The sequence below is a fragment of the Ascaphus truei genome, chromosome 1, assembly GCF_040206685.1.
Source record: "Ascaphus truei isolate aAscTru1 chromosome 1, aAscTru1.hap1, whole genome shotgun sequence".
NCBI classification, from domain to species: Eukaryota; Metazoa; Chordata; class Amphibia; order Anura; family Ascaphidae; genus Ascaphus; species Ascaphus truei.
The window spans coordinates 131367898-131390255 of NC_134483.1; the positions used below are offsets into that span (position 1 = coordinate 131367898).

Here is a 22358-nt window from a genome sequence, read left to right on the forward strand (position 1 = left end):
TTTTAGGTAAATCTCTTTAAAAAAATAAAAAAATAAATAGAGACTAGCCAGACATGCTGAACATAGCTATGCTCTCTCTAATGTTGAAAGAAATTGTAGTCCGTACTAAAAAAAAAAAAAAACCTTATAAAAATTTCAGTACACTGGGCCGGTTTTATATTCCTGGTTTTATTTCTTTAAAAGCTAGACCTGAAACTAATGGCGCCAATCAGGGCACTATCGCACAGAAACTCCTATTGAAGTCCGTCCTATCCTAAAAATGAGCTTCATTTTCTTAAAAGGAATGTAACCAGAATCTATACTTACATTGCACGAGCTAATGATGGTCCTCCAACTCTAAATTATTTCTGGTAGCCAGTGCCTTTGCGGTTTATGTACTTAAAGCAGCGAACCTGCCCATTTTGCCTAATTAAAAAAGAAATACAAATATTTTATATTTTTGAGCTCCGGGGACGTCTCTTTTCCCAACCAGTTTTGTTGCCGGTGTTCCTTCCTAGATTTTTAAAGATGGCGCCCCCTGATGATGGTACGACTTCCTGTTGGCCCACAGAGCCCGTGGGGTTTGGCTGACATTTTGATTTCCCAGATTGAAGCAGAAACTTTTGCAACTAAGTTGTTGAGTAGAATATTTAGGACTTTGGGAGGCCCCCAGAGCTAAAAATAGCACGGTTCAGTCTGGGGACCCCCAGGCTTGAATACTGTAAAAACGCATGGACGGGATTGCTCCTTTAACTAATGTTTGTTAATCATGTTTTTGACGTTTTAGGTTAAACTGTACATTTGCTCCTAAATCAGTTATGTTGACTGAATGATGGAACCATGGAGCTGTATCTTCCTAATAGCATGCATAGCCTTTTGCATGTTTCTTGTAACCATATTTGCCAAGTATCCAAAATAGCAATTTGTATATTGTACCATTTTTACCATCTGAAATATTATTTCCTGTTCCCCACATGGCAGTGGATACTGAATGGGGTAGCTCCTAAAGCAGGAAAATGTTCTGCAAGTAATGGTGTCTAAGGCCCTTCTACACACAGTACAGTCTTTTGCCTGTCCTAAAGCGTAGCAGTAGGTATTAAGCCTCTCTCCCTGGCATCATGCGTCGTTGTTGACAGCTGGCCGGAGACCCAAGCGACCGGGTTTTGTCTGCCGCAGGGTTTTAGAATGCAGGTGTGGTGGAGCATGCGGAGGTAGGACGCTCAAGCCCTATTTGTTGTCACATCTGCGCAGGATATAGAGAGAACACATGCTGCATCTTAAAGCGTCCATGTATTGTATTGTATGTCTTTATTTATATAGCGCCATTAATGTACATAGCGCTTCACAGCAGTAATACATGTGGTAATCCAATAAATAACAGATAATATAAATAACAGATCATGGGAATAAGTGCTTTAGACATTAAGGAAGAGGAGTCCCTGCCCCGAGGAGCTTACAGTCTAATTATGTCATGTGGTATGATGTCATCAGCCCAACTGCTCCGGAAGGACCCAGGAGGACATATTTAAAGGGGCAATGCCTTCTACAATACCCATGTGTATGAAGCGTTCCAGGACTCATGGAGCAGTCAATCTGAAGCAGGATGAATGTGAAGGTTATTAGAAGTCGGCTGCAATAGAGCATAATGAGCAGATGTCCAGTTTTTTGGATTTTTTAATTTTAGATGAAGGAAATGGTATTCCAGAAAGTTGAAGCCGACGAGCAAGCAAACTCGTAAAAGGTCTAGTTCCCAGATGAGTCTGCGGATGATTCTTTTTAATTTTCTTATTTATCCAGAGAATACAAGGTTCTTCAACAAATTGCTGGACGTGCTAACAGAAGATTGCTTTCAACTTGGAGCTAGTGGATCCCTTAATTAAGCTGATGAAAGAGGTATTGGAATTAAAAGATGAAGAGGATCATCTGCATAAAGTTATTTGAGCGCGCGCAGAAGAAGCTGAATGGATCCAACCGGATAAGAAGAACTCCAAAAAGGTTTACAAGAGCCTATGCGTTCTTAGGTAGGGAGGTCAAGAGTTGGGAAAACCCTCCTAAAGTTGATGCAGTGATTACAGGGATTGGTAAGAGGACCACTTGCGTTTGGCCAGCAGTTGCCACAGCGTCACTTCCCAGGGCTATGAACATCAGGGTAGCCAATGTAGAGGAGGTGTTAAGCGAACATCAATTTTGAGTGCACTTGCGGAAATAGAGTTACCAACAGATTTATTTTGCCAAAGCATTATTGGACACTGCGATATATCTGCAAGAGGCATGGCACTACTGGTGGCAACGAGTGCTGTAGCTGAGACAATGGGTGGCAGATTACATCTCAAGGAACAACCTGTACTCCTTGCCCTTTGGTGATTATTTGTTTGGCCTAAAACTTGACACAATAATTTGTAAAGTGTCTGGGGAATAAGTGCGTTTTCTTCATCAGGAAGAAATGTGTTTTTCCTTTTAATCCACAGCAAGATAGGATGCGGTACACAGAGGCAGACCATTTTCGCAGCAACCGACTCATGGAGAGGTGACTAAGGGAATCTTTTTCATGGCCCCAGGGAAAGTGGATAATTTTATTAGGGAAAATTCTCATTAGAAGAGGTGAGCTCCACAGGGCGCAGTTGGAAGGAGGCTTGCTCAGTTCAAGCCTGTACTGTATGTGCTTATTCAATAGAGAACAAATGGGCACTTCGAGTAAACTCATCAGGTTGCTATTTAGAGTTCCCGCAAGAACCACAGCAAAGCACATTTCTAGTCTCCTTATGTCCAAAGTCTCTTCAAGGAAGCAAGACGATATTCTGCACGATTTGACTCAGGACAGTGTAATAAGGGAAGTCCCTTGAGCACAGAGTAGAACGGGAATATATTCCTGATCAAGAAAGCGTCTGGAGAATTCAGAGAAGTATTTATTTATAAAATGTTTTACCAGGAAGTAATACATTAAGTTACCTCTCGTTTCAAGTATGTCCTGTGCACAGAGTTATGATGACAAATACTTGGTTACATTAAGTGAACAAGGTTATACATTACGTATAAAGACATTGCATGACCAGTTAAACATATTTTAACTTTTATGCGAATTAAACTGTTACAATATTGGATCTCTGTTGCTTTTTTGCAAGTCAAAAGTTGAAAATGGTGTCTCTAAACACTGTAATTCAAGAAGTCCGGCAAGGGGGCTGGTTGGTCTCCATGGTCTTAAAGACGCACATCTTCATATTCCTGTCGCACCCATACATCAGAAGTAACTCAGGTTTGCGGTAAAGGCAAAACATTTCCCATAAATGGCTCTTCTCCTCAAGCTGGCGACTACCCCCTAACGTTTTCAAAGGTTTTAGTAACATTAGTGACCGAATTAAGAAAAATGGTGATCCAGATTTACCCTTAACTGGATGATTTGCTAACAAGAAGTTGCTTGTAGATCACACAGAGATGGGCAATCCTGTTCTTGGTGCAAAATGTATAATAAACAGACAAAAAAGTAATTTGTTGCCATCCCAGTGTCTGACATTCCCGGGGGCCATATTACATACTTCACAAGGTAAAGTTTATCTTCCTTGACAGTGTGTAGCAAATTGCAAGTAAATCCTTTATAATAAAAATGAAAGCACTGTATGCCTGTCTGCATCTTCCTGTGTCCGTAGGGGAAATCTCATTGGTTCCTTGGCCTGCCCGCCTCCGCACCTCTGATTGTCCTGAGGCAGAGTGACCACACACACACACACACACACACACACACACACACACACACACACACACACACACACACACACACACACACACACACACACACACACACACACACACACACACACACACACACACACACACACACACACACACACACACACACCCCCTGCCCCCCCCTACCTCTCTCTCCTCTCCCACCCCCCATCACACTCACCTCCCCCCTTCAGCTCCCCCCTGGTGCTCTGCTCAGCTCCCCCCCCCCCTGGTGCTCCGCTCAGCTCCCCCCCCCGGTGCTCCGCTCAGCTCCCCGCTCACCTCCCCCCCGGTGCTCCGCTCACCTCCCCCCCGGTGCTCCGCTCACCTCCCCCCCGGTGCTCCGACAGGCAGTGGGCAGGCAGCCTGCAGCCTGCAGATGCCACGCGGGGCGCCTAAGATGGCCGCGCCCGGAAGGACCCCCTTCCTCCCTCGCGAGGGAGTAACTAACATGGCGGCGGAAGGAAGGAGAGGTGACGTTTGTGTGTGTGTGTGTCTCACTGTGTGTGTGTGACAGTCTGTGGTGGGGGCCGGGGGGGTGATGTGGTGGGGGCCGGGGGGGTGATGTGGTGGGGGCCGGGGGTGATGCAGGGGGGGGGCAGTAATGTGAGGTGCAAGGGGGGGGAGAGTCATGTAAGGTGCAAGGGGCGGAGAGTGATGTGATGTGCAAGGCGGGGGACACTGATGTGGGGGCCAGTAGAGGTGGAGAGGGATGTGGGGTGCAGGGAGGGGAGACCGCAGATGTGAAGGAGGGGGGGGGGACGGAGCTGTGAAGAGGGGGGCGGAGCTGTGAAGGGGAACGGAGTTGTGAACATGGGGGCCAGCCAGCTGTGAAGGGGGGTAAATCCCGGGCAACGCCGGGTATATGAGCTAGTTAACAATAAAGGACGGGTGTGTATACTGTATATCTCATTCACATGCAGTGCAAGATAATCAAGCAGTGTGGTTTATAGTAACCAATCATGGATGGTTCCTGGCACCTTCAATACTATTCTGATCGTATGGGGTACCCAAACAGAGAAGTTTTAAAAGCAATGTGACCACCCAGGGTGAGAAGCCAAGCGTTCTCTCATGGGTGCAGCACAGGATGTCGAATGTCTCTATGCTCCGAACGGACTAGCCGCGACGTCTCCAAGATGTGACGCTGCTATCAGGGAAGCGAGCCGGGACCTCAGTTGTTTACTCCATAAAACAGGAATGTTTCTACACGCTATCAGATGACACCATCAGCAAACTGAGAAGGCACATCCTGGAGCACTTGGGTACAATAAGGAATAAAATAGACCAATTTTGAGGCATGAGAATTAATACCTTCAAGGTGACTCCTCGGTCCTAAAATTCACCGGAATCAACCAGCTATCCATGGGCATCAGAACGGGTAATTGGGACCAAGAACTATTGAAAAGAGAATCTAGGTGAATGTATACCTTAAAATCTTTATCCTCCAATGGCCTAAATGAAGGCTTTGTCTTTCACCCTTCATTAGAACTTGAATGCCTTACCTTTCATTATACATTCATCCAAAAATGTTCAATCACACATTGATCTGAACTAAAGGTTTTAACAGGTGACGGTCATCCCTTTGAGCAAGTGTAGGGGCTAATATGCTCCATGGCTGAAAAAAAATTAAACTTTAAACATATTATGCGGTTTAAAATATTTATAGTTGTTATAGTTACAACAGGAAACTACATAAAAATTACAAACCAATTCCATCTGGTATTGATATGTAGCATCCCTAGCTACTATGCTCTAGTACTTTATGCTGCCATAAAAAAAACACAATTAAAGACCTAAATAAAAAGATACATTCTTAGCAGTAAAAAGACAGTTTCTGTCTGCTATCTCGAATACAGCATATAACTGATTAGCATAAGAATGCATATCAATCAAAAAGGTGGTTTTGTTAATTGCAGTTACTTCACAGCAAGAACAGGGGAACTCCAGACTCTATCGGGAACCATAGGTAGATCCGCGGGAAGAGTCAGCAAGTACCTTGGTTATCACAGATAGCTTGGAGCAGGAATTCGGATCCGTGGTGTGATGGAAGCGAAGTGTCCAGAGAGGGGCAGGCAAAAGGGGTAGTCAGGCAGTCCAAATTCGGGGCTGGTAGCAAACAGCAGAGTTGTCGAACAAGTCAAAGGTGGGAGCAGGGAGCAGAGTAAATGGAATAGCCGGAATCGGTACCAGCAAGTCTGGGAGCTTTACAAGCACCAGAGAACCATTACTACCAGGGCTGCAATCTTGTTGTAAAGCACAGATAGTAGGGAAAGGTGCATTCTTATAGGCCAAGTTAGTCTGGTGTTATAGTAAGCATAGCTGTCGAGCGATGGCTTGTGCGGGTCCTTACAGACTTTCATGTAAGAAACCTCCCTTCTCATCAAGATTAAGCAGTATTAAGGCTTCTGTCCTGTTTTCTTCCAAAAGTAATCTCTACTTTTCATTTGAATCAATGATTCCTCCTGCCTTTATCCATGTTACGAAATTGCATTATCTGGACGTAGTGAGATGTTTTCTCCTGGTGCAAGATTTCAGAAGATCTGACTGGCTATTTATAATCCCAGAGGGGCCTAGAAGGGGACAGCAAGCCTCTAAAAATATTTCTCGCTGGATCACGTACAATATTAAATTGATAATATATATTAAATACTAGCTGAGAGACCCGGCGTTGCCCGGGAGTCACACTGTTCCCCCCCCCCCCACACACACTGTCCCCCCTCCCCCACACACTGCCCCCCCCCTCACACACACACACTGTCCCCCCCCTCCCCCCACACACACACACACTGTCCTCCCCCTCCCCCACACACTGCCCCCCTCCCCCACACACACACTGTCCCCCCCTCCCCCACACACACACTGTCCCCCCTGCCCCACACACACACTGTCCTCCCTCCCCCACACACACACTGTCCCCCCCCCCACACACACATGTCCCCCCCTCCCCCACACACACACTGTCCCCCCCCACACACACTGTCCCCCCCTCTTCCCACACACACACAAAGCCCCCTCACCTCTGCCAGGACTCACAGCACCGCTCCTCTCTCCCGCGCTCCTCCGATTGTTGCGCGCCTGGCCCTTCTCTGCTCTCCCTCCTCCCGTCCAGGGAGCGCTGCGCACGCGCCCCCTCTCTGCACCTCAGAGCGCGAGCCGCCGGGAAACGTGCAGCAGGGAAGGTGCAGGGCCTGTCCGTGTGACGGGGGAGAGTGACGGCCACCGGGAGGGGGGAAGGTGCGGGGCCTGTCCGGGGGGGGAAGGTGAGCTGCGGTCCGGGTGACGGGGGAGAGTGACGGCCACCGGGAGGGGGAAAGGTGAGCTGCAAGGGGGCCTGAAGCAGTGGTGTGAGTGTGTGAGGCCAATGAGAGGTGTGCGGGGGCAGGCCAAGGGGGCCTGAAGCAGTGGTGTGAGTGTGTGAGGCCAATGAGAGGTGTGCAGGGGCGGGCGGGCCAAGGGACCAATGAGATATCCGCTAGGGACAGGGAACACACCAGGGAAACATACATACATACAATGCTTTCAGAAATATATAGTAAGATTAAATTGACATACGATCTAAAGCATAAGCAAACCCACACGACGTTAAGGCGAATTCAACAAGGGCAGTCTCCACTTCGGCTCAAACGCAAATATGCAGGGTGGCAATGTGGTCTTCATTTCACACGTTTTTAAAATACTACAAATTCAGGCCTCAGCTGAAGCTTTTGGTAGAAAAGTCCTGCAAGCTGTTGTACCTGAAGTGGTTAGAGATGAATCTGTTTTACTTCCCTCACTTGTTCTTTGCTTGGGCATTTCCCATCCCCTACCCACTGCCATGTGCGGAACAGGGAAAGAGAGAATTTATTCAGCTTAACGTCATTTTCTTCCCCTGCACTCTACTAATGGCCGTGGGTACATCGTACCCTCCTTGTACTACTGTGTCTCCGTTATGTTTTATAACTTTGGGAGAAATCGAAGATTGTTCTGCAGGTAGAGGGAGAGAGGGCTTTATAAACTGTACCAGTACCTGCAGAAGAGCTTTCTATCCTACTGCACTAGGGAGAGGAGCTATCCCATTCAGTTTCAACTGCCATTAGTGGATTACAGGAAAATGACGGTAAACTGAATACGTTTTCTTTTTTTTCTGTGCATTAAGATGGACGTTCTAGGAGACCAACTTTAGACTTCAGTGAGAAATAACCGTTCTTAACAATATTTAATTAACTTTCACTTTTGATCTGAAGAGACTACAGCTAATCTGTTTGTCCTAGACCTTGTAACGTTTTAAAACCTTATCAACCAATTATTCTCCAGTGGGGTTTAAAAATAGTGCTAGCTTTCCTCATTATCTAGCTCAGAAATATTTTTGCTGGATGTGTAAATCTATACTGAATCTTTATCCCTTTCAAATGAAAGAATCCAGGTTGAAAGTAGTCCATGTTGAAACATTTAATAATATTAACGTGTATATTTTTCTCTGTGTTACCATTGGTGAATAAAATATGAGAAATACATTACTCATCCACACATTAAATGCTGAATACAGACACTTGACCTGGTAATACATATCTGTGTGCTAAATATGACCTACTTGAACTGTCCTTTTTTTAAATTTAGTGAACTTAAAGTGATTTGTTACCGGCGCTAACCACACCCAATCTGTGATAAAATAGTGCACAAAATTAAAATTCAAAATAAAATGTGTCAAGGTGATCACTGATCAAATTCTCAACCTTCCAGGAATGTGTACAGATTCCTTTCAATAGTAGCTTGTCCGGGATGGGAAGGGAGCGAAGATAGCAGGGATACACCATGAAAAATAAAAAAATAAATGCATACAATAGTGTAATAAGTTCTTTTCAATCTGGATAAAACATGTATGTCTTGGCTCTATAGCAATGCCTACTTACAGCAGGTCAAAAGGTAAAAAGCATTGATCTACACAGCAGGTAGAAAGGTGTCAGGATCTTCAGGAACAACAGCCCAGGTTTACAGCATAAGAAATCAGCACCTCAGCTCAGACGTCAGTAGATGTGAGTGGATCAGAGACATGCAAAAGAAAGGCAGACCATAGTGTCGATCGTGCATAAAATTTATATCAACAAACAACAAATTTTAGGAATTGTACTCACATTGTGTACATAATCATAGTTCACATAAGGCTTTACTTGAGGCAAATGGAGTGCTGGTTCAGTGTGGAGCAGCTCACCGGGGATCTTCTCCTTAGACTCACAACAGACCGGGTGGGAGATGGCGTCTGACGTCACATCTGCTGTTGGGGTGACGGCATCCGGTCTTGGAGGCAAACGGTGGGGGAACTCAGCAACTCTGAAGCCTTCAGTAGAAAGAGCAGCTGCAGCAATGAAAGTGGCTCTACGCGTTTCGTCGTACTAGACAACTTCCTCAGGAGCAATGAATAATTCTCAAATGAGTTGTGGGTTTATATATACTAAACAATTGAACAAATAAGCAATTAACCAATTTAATATAACAATTATATAATTGAAAATTTAAAAGATACACTGGTTCTCCAATAAATAGGTACATAACTCAGTGTTCAAAAAACGGCGCAGTGTTAATACAAATAGGCATTTAAAACAACATCTAAGTAAATAAAATATCTAAGTAAATACAATTCAGGATCTAATCATGATAATATTCTAGGTGTTTATAGGGAGCCATAACTAATTGGTTCTTATGTACTCACAGAGCAAAAACGAGGGAGAGAGAGGGGAGAAGAATATAAGAGTGAATTAGTAACATATTAGTAACATATTAAGATTGATTAAAATATACACTTATATGTATCAAAAGTAATAAAAATATAAATATACATAAAATATATATAAATATAAAAAAACCTTTGTTCATTTAGTAAGTGACCCAATATTGATAATAAAAGGCACCTGACATATAGCTAATGTCAGTGGGAGAGGTCGCAGAAAGGATATAGTGCAAATTATAGCTAGAAGAAAGCACCAAACTAGTAGATCACGTTCCCCCATTGAAGCAGCAGGATCAAGTGATTTTTTAGAATTAGAAGATCCTCTCAAAGTTTGGGAAATACCAAACTCCTTTGCCCCACTTCAGGAGATCGAAGACAGACTCTCTCAGCCCAAAGGGGAATTAAACAAAGAGGCAAACGGGGGAGAAGAAAGAAAAAAGAAAGAGTGAAATGTAGTAACTCTAAAGAAAATAGTAGCATTTTTAACTTAAGTTCAATTACACTTTCTGTACCACAAAAAATTTAATTTCAAAAGGATTATCCTTTGCGCCGACCACAGGGCCAAATAATTTTGAGCTCTTTTTAGACGCCAACAAATATCTCAGAAAGCTAACTGTGAAAAGGTTCTTTTTAAGTAAAGATGCTGTCTCAAGACAATCAAATTTAAATCCGCCAGTTATTAAAGAACCAGAAAAATTTAAGCACTCCAACCTAAGAAACAAGTCTACATTTTATCCAACTTATTATAAGGGGAATTATTTAGAAGTCTTCTATAACCTAATTACTAAAGATTTTGAAAATTTGACAAAAACCACCAAATCCAAAATTAGGAGTAATATAACAAAAGAAGAAAAAATAGCACTAGATGAGATAACAGAAAACCCAGATATTATTATAAAACAAGCTGATAAAGGTGGGGGAGTTGTTATTATGAATAGGGAAGATTATCTGAAAGAAGCTCATCGTCTGTTGGGAGACCCTCTAACTTATGAAATTCTGAAGAGAAATCCATTAAAAACATTCACTACTGAATTGAAATTATTGTTAGATAAGGGGAAAGACTCAGGGATTCTATCAGACCCGGAGTTCAAATTTTTATTTAATGAAACACAGATTCCCATCTTTTATTTACTTCCTAAAATTCACAAGAGTCTTATAAATCCCCCGGGAAGACCAATCATCTCCGGAATAAACTCCCTCACCTCAAATCTATCTGCCTACATAGACTCATTTTTGCAAGATTATGTCAAACATCTTAAATCTTATTTAAAAGACACAACAGAAATATTACAGATATTAGACAAAATAGTTTGGAAAGAGGACTACATCCTAGCCACTATAGATGTGTCTTCGTTATACACATCCATTAGACACTCTTTGGGTTGTGAAGCTGTAAAATACTTCCTAGAAAAAAATCCAGAATTGCATATATCTCAGACAGACTTTATTCTGGAAACTATAGCTTTTATTTTGGAAAAAAACTTTTTTCTGTTTGAAGACACCTTTTATTTACAGAAATGTGGCACCGCCATGGGAACGAAATTCGCCCCCAGCTATGCAAACCTATTCATGGGTTTTTGGGAGGACCAAAACATCTGGCCCAATGGCATGCTGGGGGAGGGTGTTGTCCTATGGCGGCGCTACATTGACGACATTATATTAATTTGGCAGGGTGACCAAACAGACCTAGACGACTATATAGCAGGTCTGAATAACAATACCATGAATTTACAATTCACCTCGACTTCAAGTAAGTCTTCGATCAATTATTTAGATCTGGTGATATATATTGAAGAGGGTCTTCTCAAAACGAAATCGTTTTTTAAAAATGTTGACAGCAACAATTATATTTTGCGTTCAAGTTGCCATCATCACCAGTGGATGGATAATGTCCCCTATAGCCAATTTAGAAGAATGCGTAGGAATTGCACGGAAGAAACTGTATTTGAAGAACAGTGCAAAACTTTGGAGTCACGCTTTAAACAAAAGAACTATAAGAAAGAAATTTTAGACACTGCGTTCAATAAAGCGAAAAACCTGGATAGAAAAGATTTATTGGAACCTAAAAAAGAAATAACACCATTAGTAAAAAACAATGTATTTGACACAGCTTTTCTGACAACTTACAATAAAGATGCCAGCAATATTGGTAAAATTATTCGAAAACATTGGCATGTTTTAAAGAGTGACCCAATTTTAAATAGCACACTCCCAGAGAACCCAAAAATAATTTTTAAAAAAGCACAAAATCTGAAGAGTATTGTCGCTCCAAGTGCCTAAAAAAGATAGAAACAACAAATAAAGGATGGCTTCAGAATCTGGAGGGCTTCTTTGGTTGCACAATGTGCAAGGCATGTGAACATAAACAGACAGACAAAAAGAACTTTATGTGTAATGTAACCAAAGAACACTTTAAAATAAAGCAATATATGAATTGTTATAGTGACTATGTCATATACCTATTAGAATGCCCCTGTTGACTACAATACGTGGGAAAAACTAAAAGAGCCATCAGAACACGTATTGTAGAACACCTCAGCAATATTAGGAGAAGCATACTAACGCATAGTGTGTCCAAACATTTTGCTAAGTACCACAATTCCAATACTAAAGGACTAAAATTCACTGCCATTGAGCATGTGCGACAACACTGAAGGGGTCGCAGCAGAGATGTAGATCTGAGCAGACGTGAGATGTATTGGATACACAAATTAAAAACATTAATGCCAAATGGGCTTAATGCAGAATTTGAGATTATCCCATTTCTTATCTAATGCACGGTCTGCTCGGGCCCCTTATCTCTGTATATCCTTTCTGCGACCTCTCCCACTGACATTAGCTATATGTCAGGTGCCTTTTATTATCAATATTGGGTCACTTACTAAATGAACAAAGGTTTTTTTATATTTATATATATTTTATGTATATTTATATTTTTATTACTTTTGATACATATAAGTGTATATTTTAATCAATCTTAATATGTTACTAATATGTTACTAATTCACTCTTATATTCTTCTCCCCTCTCTCTCCCTCGTTTTTGCTCTGTGAGTACATAAGAACCAATTAGTTATGGCTCCCTATAAACACCTAGAATATTATCATGATTAGATCCTGAATTTTATTTACTTAGATATTTTATTTACTTAGATGTTGTTTTAAATGCCTATTTGTATTAACACTGCGCCGTTTTTTGAACACTGAGTTATGTACCTATTTATTGGAGAACCAGTGTATCTTTTAAATTTTCAATTATATAATTGTTATATTAAATTGGTTAATTGCTTATTTGTTCAATTGTTTAGTATATATAAACCCACAACTCATTTGAGAATTATTCATTGCTCCTGAGGAAGTTGTCTAGTACGACGAAACGCGTAGAGCCACTTTCATTGCTGCAGCTGCTCTTTCTACTGAAGGCTTCAGAGTTGCTGAGTTCCCCCACCGTTTGCCTCCAAGACCGGATGCCGTCACCCCAACAGCGGATGTGACGTCAGACGCCATCTCCCACCCGGTCTGTTGTGAGTCTAAGGAGAAGATCCCCGGTGAGCTGCTCCACACTGAACCAGCACTCCATTTGCCTCAAGTAAAGCCTTATGTGAACTATGATTATGTACACAATATGAGTACAATTCCTAAAATTTGTTGTTTGTTGATATAAATTTTATGCACGATCGACACTATGGTCTGCCTTTCTTTTGCATGTCTCTGATCCACTCACATCTACTGACGTCTGAGCTGAGGTGCTGATTTCTTATGCTGTAAACCTGGGCTGTTGTTCCTGAAGATCCTGACACCTTTCTACCTGCTGTGTAGATCAATGCTTTTTACCTTTTGACCTGCTGTAAGTAGGCATTGCTATAGAGCCAAGACATACATGTTTTATCCAGATTGAAAAGAACTTATTACACTATTGTATGCATTTATTTTTTTATTTTTCATGGTGTATCCCTGCTATCTTCGCTCCCTTCCCATCCCGGACAAGCTTTTTTAAAATTTAACATTGTTGGTAACTTTTTTTTTGTGTGTTCTTCAATGATCCTCTACTATTATATGATCTCAGTTAAGACATCCAAATGTATTTGCTAGCCTGCCACTTCAGAGATTTTAACAATATTGCTGCATGCTATTAAATGCTTATAATATCCTTTCAGAAAAGAATTAGAAATAAAATAATTCTTTGTATCTTTAGGAGGGATGTTCTGTGTTTTCTTTTTAAATATGTGTGTGTGTTCGTCTAACGCAGACCTGCACAACTCCAGTCCTCGAGGGCCGCAAACAGGCCAGGTTTTTAGGCTATCCCTACTTCAGCATACTGAGCCACTAATTAAGTCAGCTGTGCTGAAGTACAGATATCCTTAAAGCCTGGCCTGTTTGCGGCCCTCGAGGACTGGAGTTGTGCAGGCCTGGTCTAACGTATTGCAAAGAGGCCATTATAGTAGTGAAGGGGTTAATAAAAGTTTGAGAGTGATTAAAAAAATATATATATATATATCACATAGTCTCTTCTAACAGTGTTTCTTGATGTATTCTTTTTTTTCTTATCTATAGGGCACCTTTATTTAAATCATCCAATTACTGAGGCACCGTTCGGTAGTTAAGTTTACTGTAGTATAAAACTGAAATGAAAATCGACTGTTACTTTAACAATTGCATATTCAATACATTTTTCTACTTTAAATGTATATTTGTTTAACTTGTTCTACCGTTAACCTTATAGAGTTGTCGCTCAAATCCCGCTGCATTATTGAGTTAATAGTGCAAATTATTGCAAAAGATGTAGTGAAAATGTCCAACATTTTTGCAAACATATTGACAAGATGAATCTCTCAAAAAAGATCACTGTCGTTTGCTGATTTTTTTTTTTTTTTTTTTGGGGGGGGGGGCACGACACTTGTCATGTCTGCTTATATTTTGCCGGTTGTGGATTTGTTCTCAAATGTTTTACCAATATCTATTACATACAGTATAATTTTTATGACGAAGTATGCTGATGTATCACTTGGGCTCTTGATAATCACAGACTACCAGCGTGTTAGGAGGAATCCCACCAAAAACATGACACTAAAGCAATAACACACCCTGTGAGTGTATGCTGTAATCTTACTTTGTTACTTCATTTTATTTCAGTTTAAAAAAAATATATATACTGTATATATTACTGTTCTTTTATTTTTATGGTAGGAGTTAACAGCAACTTTTTTTGCTTAATGTACATGAATGGCACAAGCGATTTTAAACTCCCTGTGTGGTGGAAAAAATAAAGTTTTTATATATTAATATATATATATGCTCATTAAAAAATAAAGCTTTTTTTTCTGTTGTGTTGTCTGTCTTTATATATATATATATATATTAATATATATATATATATATATATATATATATATATATATATATTAATATATATATATATAAAGACAGACAACACAACAGAAAAAAAAAGCTTTATTTTTTAATGAGCATAGGTAATTGCTACTTTAACATATTTTTGAAGTGAAACTTCTTTGATGGCACCTCATTCGTAATGGGACAAAAATGGATTGTGGAGACAGAAAATGAAACGGATGTGACGTCAAAGTGCTGGCAGCTGAGGCCGGTCTGTGTTCTGGCAAATCACATGCGGCGGGCGCCGCTCCTAACCGCCGCCGTTCCGCTCCCCCCCACCCGCTCAACATTTACTTGCCACAGCTCCTAACGAGCGCCGGTCCCCCGCACCCGCTCAAAATTTAATCGCCGCCGCCACTCCTAACGCTCCCCCACACCGGACGCCACGGCTCGGAGACCTGGTGCCAGACCACAGCCCGAGGAGATGCCGGTACTGATCAGTGGGAGTGAGGAATGCCGCGCGTGGGAGGAGGCGCTTGTTCCCATACCGGTGACTAGAGGGAGGGGAGGACCGGGCGCTTTGGTAGTGGGGGGTGGGAGGGGTGACGCTGTGTAGAAGTTAAGAGGAGCAGGGATAGAGTGGTAGGTAAAGCAGGCTGATGGAGTGATACAGGGGGAGTGAGGAGAGAGAGGTGCAGGGTGATAGGGAGGGGGGGAGGTACAGAGGTAGAAGACCAGACAGTACCTGACATGGAGATCAGGGCAGTGAGTGCCGGGCCGAGCAGCCAGCAGAGGCCGTGGTATAGGTGAGCTGCAGCAGGAGCCCCCCGCATGGTGTCGGAGCTGAGGTGAGAGGCTGTGCTGGGGTCGGTGTTGGTCTGTGGGGTCTGTGCCCCTGTTCTGTAACACACACTGAAACACAGCGCTCTGTGCACTCTCACCGAGCAGCAGAGCCCACCCGCCTCGCTGCTTTTGGCTAAGATCTGCTCGGGAGCACAGACACCTGTCATTGATCTGCAGCCTGCGACATGGGGGGGACACACTGATAAACACACACTGAATGACACACACACTGACTCACTGACACACACACACACGGAATTCCCAGTTACTATAAATATAGAAGTGCAAATAGCTAAACCACGCATTCTAAGTCAAACTTCTTTGCGTTTTGGCACTGAAATTGTATTTTTTATTAAATATATCATTCTTACAAATATAATTTCTGTGACAAAACAGTGACAAAAGACGAAGTTTCACTTACTATGCGCGTGCACTCAGCGCACACAGCTTTTTTATTTGTGACAACCAGAGACTGGGAGAACCCTGAAAGTTATGAGGCACCTAAATTATAATTGTTTTACATTTTTTGTTGTCCTTTCATAAACGTACAAAGAAAATGTGCGTTAAAGAAACAGCATTTCCTCTTAAAAATAAATATATATATTTTTTTATGCAGTAGTTCCTTACATTTATTCCAATGCAATTATCTTAGCTGCAGGTTGATCCGTTCGCCTATGATCAAGAAGTGAAGATCCTGCTTCCCAGGGCACCCAGTATGGCTTCCTAAATGGATGCTATAGCAACCCAAGGAAGCTTAATACATAAAAAAAATTACTAAAAAGGGCATAAAGGGGGGAAAATGCAGTAAATATTATCTTATATGAATAACTGATTTTATTTTAAAAAAAACATAATATTCTTAAAGCAGCATTTTGTTCAAAATCCTGTATAAGTTTATTTTTATTGTAATCCCTTGTTATTCCCTTAGACTGATTTCTATATGTGAAGGTGGGGGCTCAAGTCCTACTCCCTGTTATAAACAATGCTATCCCACAAACTGAGAACGTGGCTTGAAGGTCAGACAACAGGACACGACATAACCTCTTTAACCAGAACGCATTTATAGAAAACCCCTACTAGATATATAAAATATATATCATCCACATGATAAAGTGCTATATGCACGAAATGCGTTGGAGGGTGTTTACCTCCGTTTTTTAATTATGGACCAATAAAGCATTTTTTATTCACTTTGTTTTTGTGACCCACTCTATTGGCTGTGCACCAAAAATCCTATTTTTGTTCATTACGATACAGTGTTTCTTCCCAAGTCTCCTTGACTCCGGGCTGAAAGGGTCTAAGTGTGAGTGCCGGCACAAAGTTGGAGCTCTTCTGGAAGTGTATGTTACTGTAGCAGGCCTGTCTCTTCCCAAAGACATCAGTGTCCTTTGTGTTTAGTGACGATCTCCTTTGTCTTTACTCACGCCTCCCTTAGTCTGGTAGGCAGCTGGCCCATTCTCGACTTCCACTCGGGGAGCCTGTCTGTGACCTCACCCAGCTCCTTTGAGTTGTCCTTCTCGCGATCTGGTCATAAGGTCTCCCTCAAATCAGCCTGCAGCTCCCTGTGAGATAGGGAATGCTCTCTCTCAGGGTCTCTGCAGATCTCCTCTTCTCGTGCTCCCCTCTCTCAACTGGTCCTTTCTTTCCAGCATTTCCTTGGTTCCCCAACCTGTGTTCCTTTGCTCTGTCATGTGTCCCTATTCGAGCAGCAGGGCCCTCTGGTAGTTCTATTCCTGCCGTAGCTGCTTCTGTTAGTCATTGTCTCTTTACGAGCACCACACACATTAGAGAGAAATCAGCTAGGGGGCAGCATACAAAGCTGTATCCTCTGAAGGGGGTTACATCAACAATATCCAAGATTGCAAAAGAAAGAGGATGCATTAATAAAATTGTACTGTGATAAGAAGCGGGCTGAGCGAACCGTGAACCAATTTTGCCACAAAGGAGAAGAATTATGATTGGTGAACAACGCACCTCTATAAATCAATCCTGTCATGCATTCAGCATCAAATAAAATCAGACTGAGAAATACAGTAGATTAGATCTGCATTATAATTGTCATTTTTGCTTCAGTTGAGCCTTTCTTCCGTCATGTTGGAAGACAAAATAATAATAATAATAAATGAAAAAATAAACAGTTTGTCTAATTGCTGTATTGTTGGTGGAAAATGGTTTTATCAATTGTAATATAGCTTTTTTGGCTAATAAGAGAATTGGTTCCACTACACTAAGCAGTGTTACTAAACTTTATACAGTACCAGTTGTTTTTGGCCAAAAATCCCCATAGACCTCGGTGGTATTTTTGGACGAAAACAGGCCAAAATCTGTATTTTTCTCTGGCGAGAAAATAAATTTGGAGATTTGTTAATTTTTTACTGCTTTAGTTGTAAGGAGCATAAAAATCTGGCTGATCAAGCATTAGGCCTTTAACTAACCTCCCTCTAACAGCTGCTTTATGTTCAAGTGCAAAGATTACAATGAGCATTTTAAAATCTTCATTTTCAGATTACTGTAATTTTGCTAATTATTAATTTCTCTGCTGAGAATATGTTTACAGGTATTGATATTTTGCTTTCATTGGAATAAGATCTTTTTGTGGTCGTGCAAAAGGCAGAAAAGCTGCGCTTATTACACTGGTGCCTCTTGAGAGGAAACGATGACGCTGATTGCGGTATTTTTCCTTTGTGATACAGAGAGCATCAGGACAGCAGCAGGAGTTAAACAACCTAGTACAGAGGAAGATGTCTGTGGATGAAGAAAATACTTTTCTGAAGAAGGAATTGAGTGACTCACAACAGAATTTAAAAGATAAAAGTCAGGAACTTAAGGTACATGGTCTTGTATTTCCTTTTACCGTTTTCTTGCTGTGAAGTACTGTGCTTCAAGCTGCGTCACCCTGTACAGCTCAGAAAGTGACACACTCAGAAGAAGAATTGCCTGAGGCCTTGCTGTACCATACAGTTATTCCTCATACAGCAGACAGAGTACTGCTTTAAAGCCTCAAATCTGAGTCTTCTAACTTTCAGATAAATAGTTAATGAGGGATATGGAGCGAAAGAAAGCAGTGTGAATCTGTGGCTTCTTTTAATTACATTCTGATGGGACTGGTATTATTAATTGATAAAGCCAAAGTCTGAAATGATATGTCTGTGCGGGTCTCAAAAATAGCTGGGGACAGCATCAAAGGCTTCTTGATCAATTAAAGGATTCCTTGCAAACTTGTTCTTATCAGAGCTGTCAAGCAGTTAAAACATACTGTAGGATCCTTCCACCTGCACGACCGACTGCCATAAAAGTGCAGCTTTATTCGCAGCTTCGTATAACATCGTTAGCCAAGGTCACTTGAGTAAAAATAGTCTGCGGATTATCTCCTGCACGGCTATTTATATTTTGGGGGTGTCATTTCCTGTTTCGATTTGTCAAACAGGGCATCAAAGAAAGGATGCAGAAGAAAGAAGAGCAGAGGACCGTTGTTATAAAGAAACTGGAGGACGAAAAGGAGGAATTGAATAAGAGCTACGCTGACCTGCTCAATGACCTAGAGAAAGCGAGGAGGCAGGATGCACACCAGAGGGTCGAACAATCTGCCATTGAAGCCAAAGTAAAGGTACGAGGCGGAGTGGTTGGCTTCCCTCACATGATTTTCCAAACTACATTGTGGCGTGCACTTATGCTTCGTGTTATTTGCTGTGATAACAACTTATGTATTCAAACATGCCAGTGGGGACCGGCATTCATTTAAATTCCTACACTTAAAACCCACAGCTCTTTAAAAATTGATGCTGGAAAGCAGGAAGCTGACATCAAATAGCCATCCTAAAGTATAATCATTAGAAAATATAACAGACTTAATTCTCGCATAAAACGTAAAAATAACCTTACTTTTTGCATTCAAAACGTGTGTGTGTGTGTGTGTGTGTGTGTGTGTGTGTGTGTGTATATATATATATATTTTTTTTAATGTTAAAGCTGATAGACGCATTTAGCAGCAACAATTGCATCTAAAAAAGTGTGTGTGTATGTATAGCTCTATAAAAAAACCACGAAAACAAATAGTAGCGCTAACTGTGTATTAATAAAAAGATTTGATATGAGTGATTAATATAAATAAATATGCATAAATTTATAAGTGATGATATAAATAATTATGATAATAAATATAGTGTAGAAAGTGATTTATATTAAACCAAACCAGTCCCACTAGGCAGAATGATGAAAACGTCCAGTTCCAGGGAACAGTCAGTATATGGAGTAGGCTTAAGCTTCTTAGGTGATCTAGCCTGATCACACTGATACCTACAAATCAAAGAAGAAAAGAAGTGCCAGCTCCTTAGCATAATAATGCATATAAAATATTTATTAAAAGAACATAGAGTAGTCTCCAGGACTTGCACTCACATAGTAAGATTAAAAAAAACTTTTTAATTTGAGACAATCTGTAAGATGACTGAACAGCTGGAGGACGAATCTAGTGGAAATATACAGACGTGTGCTAGGGTTGCTCTGGCTTGTTTAGCAGATGCTCATCTGTGGCAGAACGATCGTTTACAGGGCTCAATGTTTCTCCTCTGTGCTGCCGATAACAGGAAGACCTCGGTGAGGCTCACACCTCTCCCTGGCACTGCCGGAAAATGTCCAGTCCGCTCGACGTTCAACCGCACCGCAACTGGTACACAAGTCACACAATGTGCAGCCGCTCCGCACTTTGTCCACGCCCCCAGACTGTATGTCACTACGTAATAACGTCAATGCGTCACGAAGTTCGACACGTTTCGTCACGTAAGTGACTTCTTCAAGGGATGATTGGCTAGTGGCTGTGACAGGTTTATATAGTCAGTATAGCTAAATTTGTAGAAAACAGCTACTGCCAATCAGCGTCGTGTACAAGCTTGAAAGGCAATACAAAATAAACAATAACAATGTAAAAATCCCATAAACTTAACAAACACTGTAATCAATGTCTTCTGACTGACTGCTGATATAAATCAATATATACCAATATATTTGCTAATCGTAAATGCTTAATAATAAAATGCATAAAATATAACAAAAAAATGAATAATGACATAACATTTTGTTACCACCTACTCCTAAATTGATCAATCTGATATAAATCTGAGGAATTAATTTCTATATCAAGGGGAAGGTGGATTAATAAACCAAAGATTACAGCTAAAAATGTAAAAAAGCATAAACCGATTAATAATGTAAAATTTAATAACGTCAGGTAGAGATATGCTTAAGAAACATAATGGCTATAGTATCCGTACTGAGAGCACGAGTCACAAACCTAGAGTATATACAATGAATTGTACAATTAGTGATTATTATATAACACCGATGTATTTTGATAAGAAACCATTAGCAGCAGCTCAAAATGGAGGACACTAAACTGAAGCTACAGGGGGACACATATGTAAATGTATAACACTACACTAAGATACTGGTATCAATGCCCTAGCTTAGTCTCAATGGCACCAGAGTGCCTAGACGGTAAATCCAATAGGACTCACGAATGCAGAGTGTCTTGAACCTGTCCTGCCCCCTCCTAATTTAGAACTGGGGACAGATTCAATGCCAATCATCCGAAGGCTAGTGGGATCTTTAGAATGTATTGTGGAAAAGTGCCGTGGGACACTGTGTGAGAACCCCTTTTTTTATTGTGGCAATGCTCCAGAAATCTAATACAGAGAGAACGTTTGGTACGTCCAATGTATTGGATATTGCATGCACAAGACAAAGCATACACAACATGTGTTGTTAAACAGTTTATAGAACTACAGGTAAACCCCGTTATAACGCGCCTCGTTATACCGCGATTCGGTTATAACGCGGTTTTCCCACTGCACACACTGCACACAGTCTCACTGCACACACTGCACACACACTGCTCATTGCTCACACTGCTCACACTGACACACACTGCACACACACTGCTCATTGCTCACACTGCACACTGCACACACACACTGCTCACACTGACACACTGCACACTGCACACACACTGCTCACACTGACACACACTGCACACTGCACTCACACTGACACACACCCCTCCAAATACACATACTGCTGCGGCCGAGTTTATTCGAGCATTTGCCCGTTCTCGGCCGCAGCAGTAACCTGGCGCGCGCCGGAGGGTGCCGGGCGCACGCCGAAGACACGGAGGAGCGCCCTCCGATCGGGGCTTTCTCCCTCCCGCTGCCGGGTCCGCCGGGTCCCCCGGAACCCCCTGCCGCCGTCCCCCACATCGCGGGACACCAGGGCTCCCTCGGGGAGCCCTGGACGCGCGTGCAGGGGGCGCAGGCACCCGATGACGCGTGACCGCACGTCGATGACGCGCGGCACGCCGAGGGAGTGCGGCTAGCATGCCGGGGCATCCCCAGGCTTGCGGAGCTAGCCGCACTCAAATAAAATGTGCCGCCTCTGTATACATAAATCAGCCTTACCTTGGGGATGATTGGTGAGGCATGTGGCTGCAGGGGGGGTGGGGGGGGGTGTGCCGGTGGGGGTGGTGCTGCTGTGGAGGGGGATGATGGCTGCGGGGGCCCCCAATGCTGTGGGGGCTGGTGGGATGGCCCGGTGCAGCGCGGGGGGCATGGGGGCCCTGTATTGCGGCGCGAGGGCCCTGTGCTGCGGCGGGGGGAAGCCGGACCGGAGGGGAATCCCCTCTCCCATCTCCTGTCCCGCGGTGACGGGGAACCCGAAGCCGGGACCGGAGGGGCATCCCCCCTCCCATCTCCTGTCCCGCGGTGACAGGGGAAGCTGAAGCCGGAGGG

General features: G+C 42.3%; 1 protein-coding gene across 6 annotated transcripts in view; it reads left to right on the forward strand.

Annotated features, from left to right (window-relative positions):
* The window catches only part of CNTLN (centlein), a 307481-nt gene that overhangs the window by 56979 nt on the left and 228144 nt on the right, over positions 1-22358 (forward strand). For 5 of the 6 annotated variants that reach the window (XM_075594863.1, XM_075594856.1, XM_075594849.1 and 2 more), the window contains 2 exons: positions 18273-18407; positions 19007-19186. The exons of the other annotated variant lie outside the window; for it this stretch is intronic. In XM_075594863.1, coding sequence (XP_075450978.1) covers positions 18273-18407; positions 19007-19186 — 315 coding nt within the window. The remainder of the gene's footprint in view (positions 1-18272; positions 18408-19006; positions 19187-22358) is intronic. 6 annotated transcript variants of the gene reach the window in all.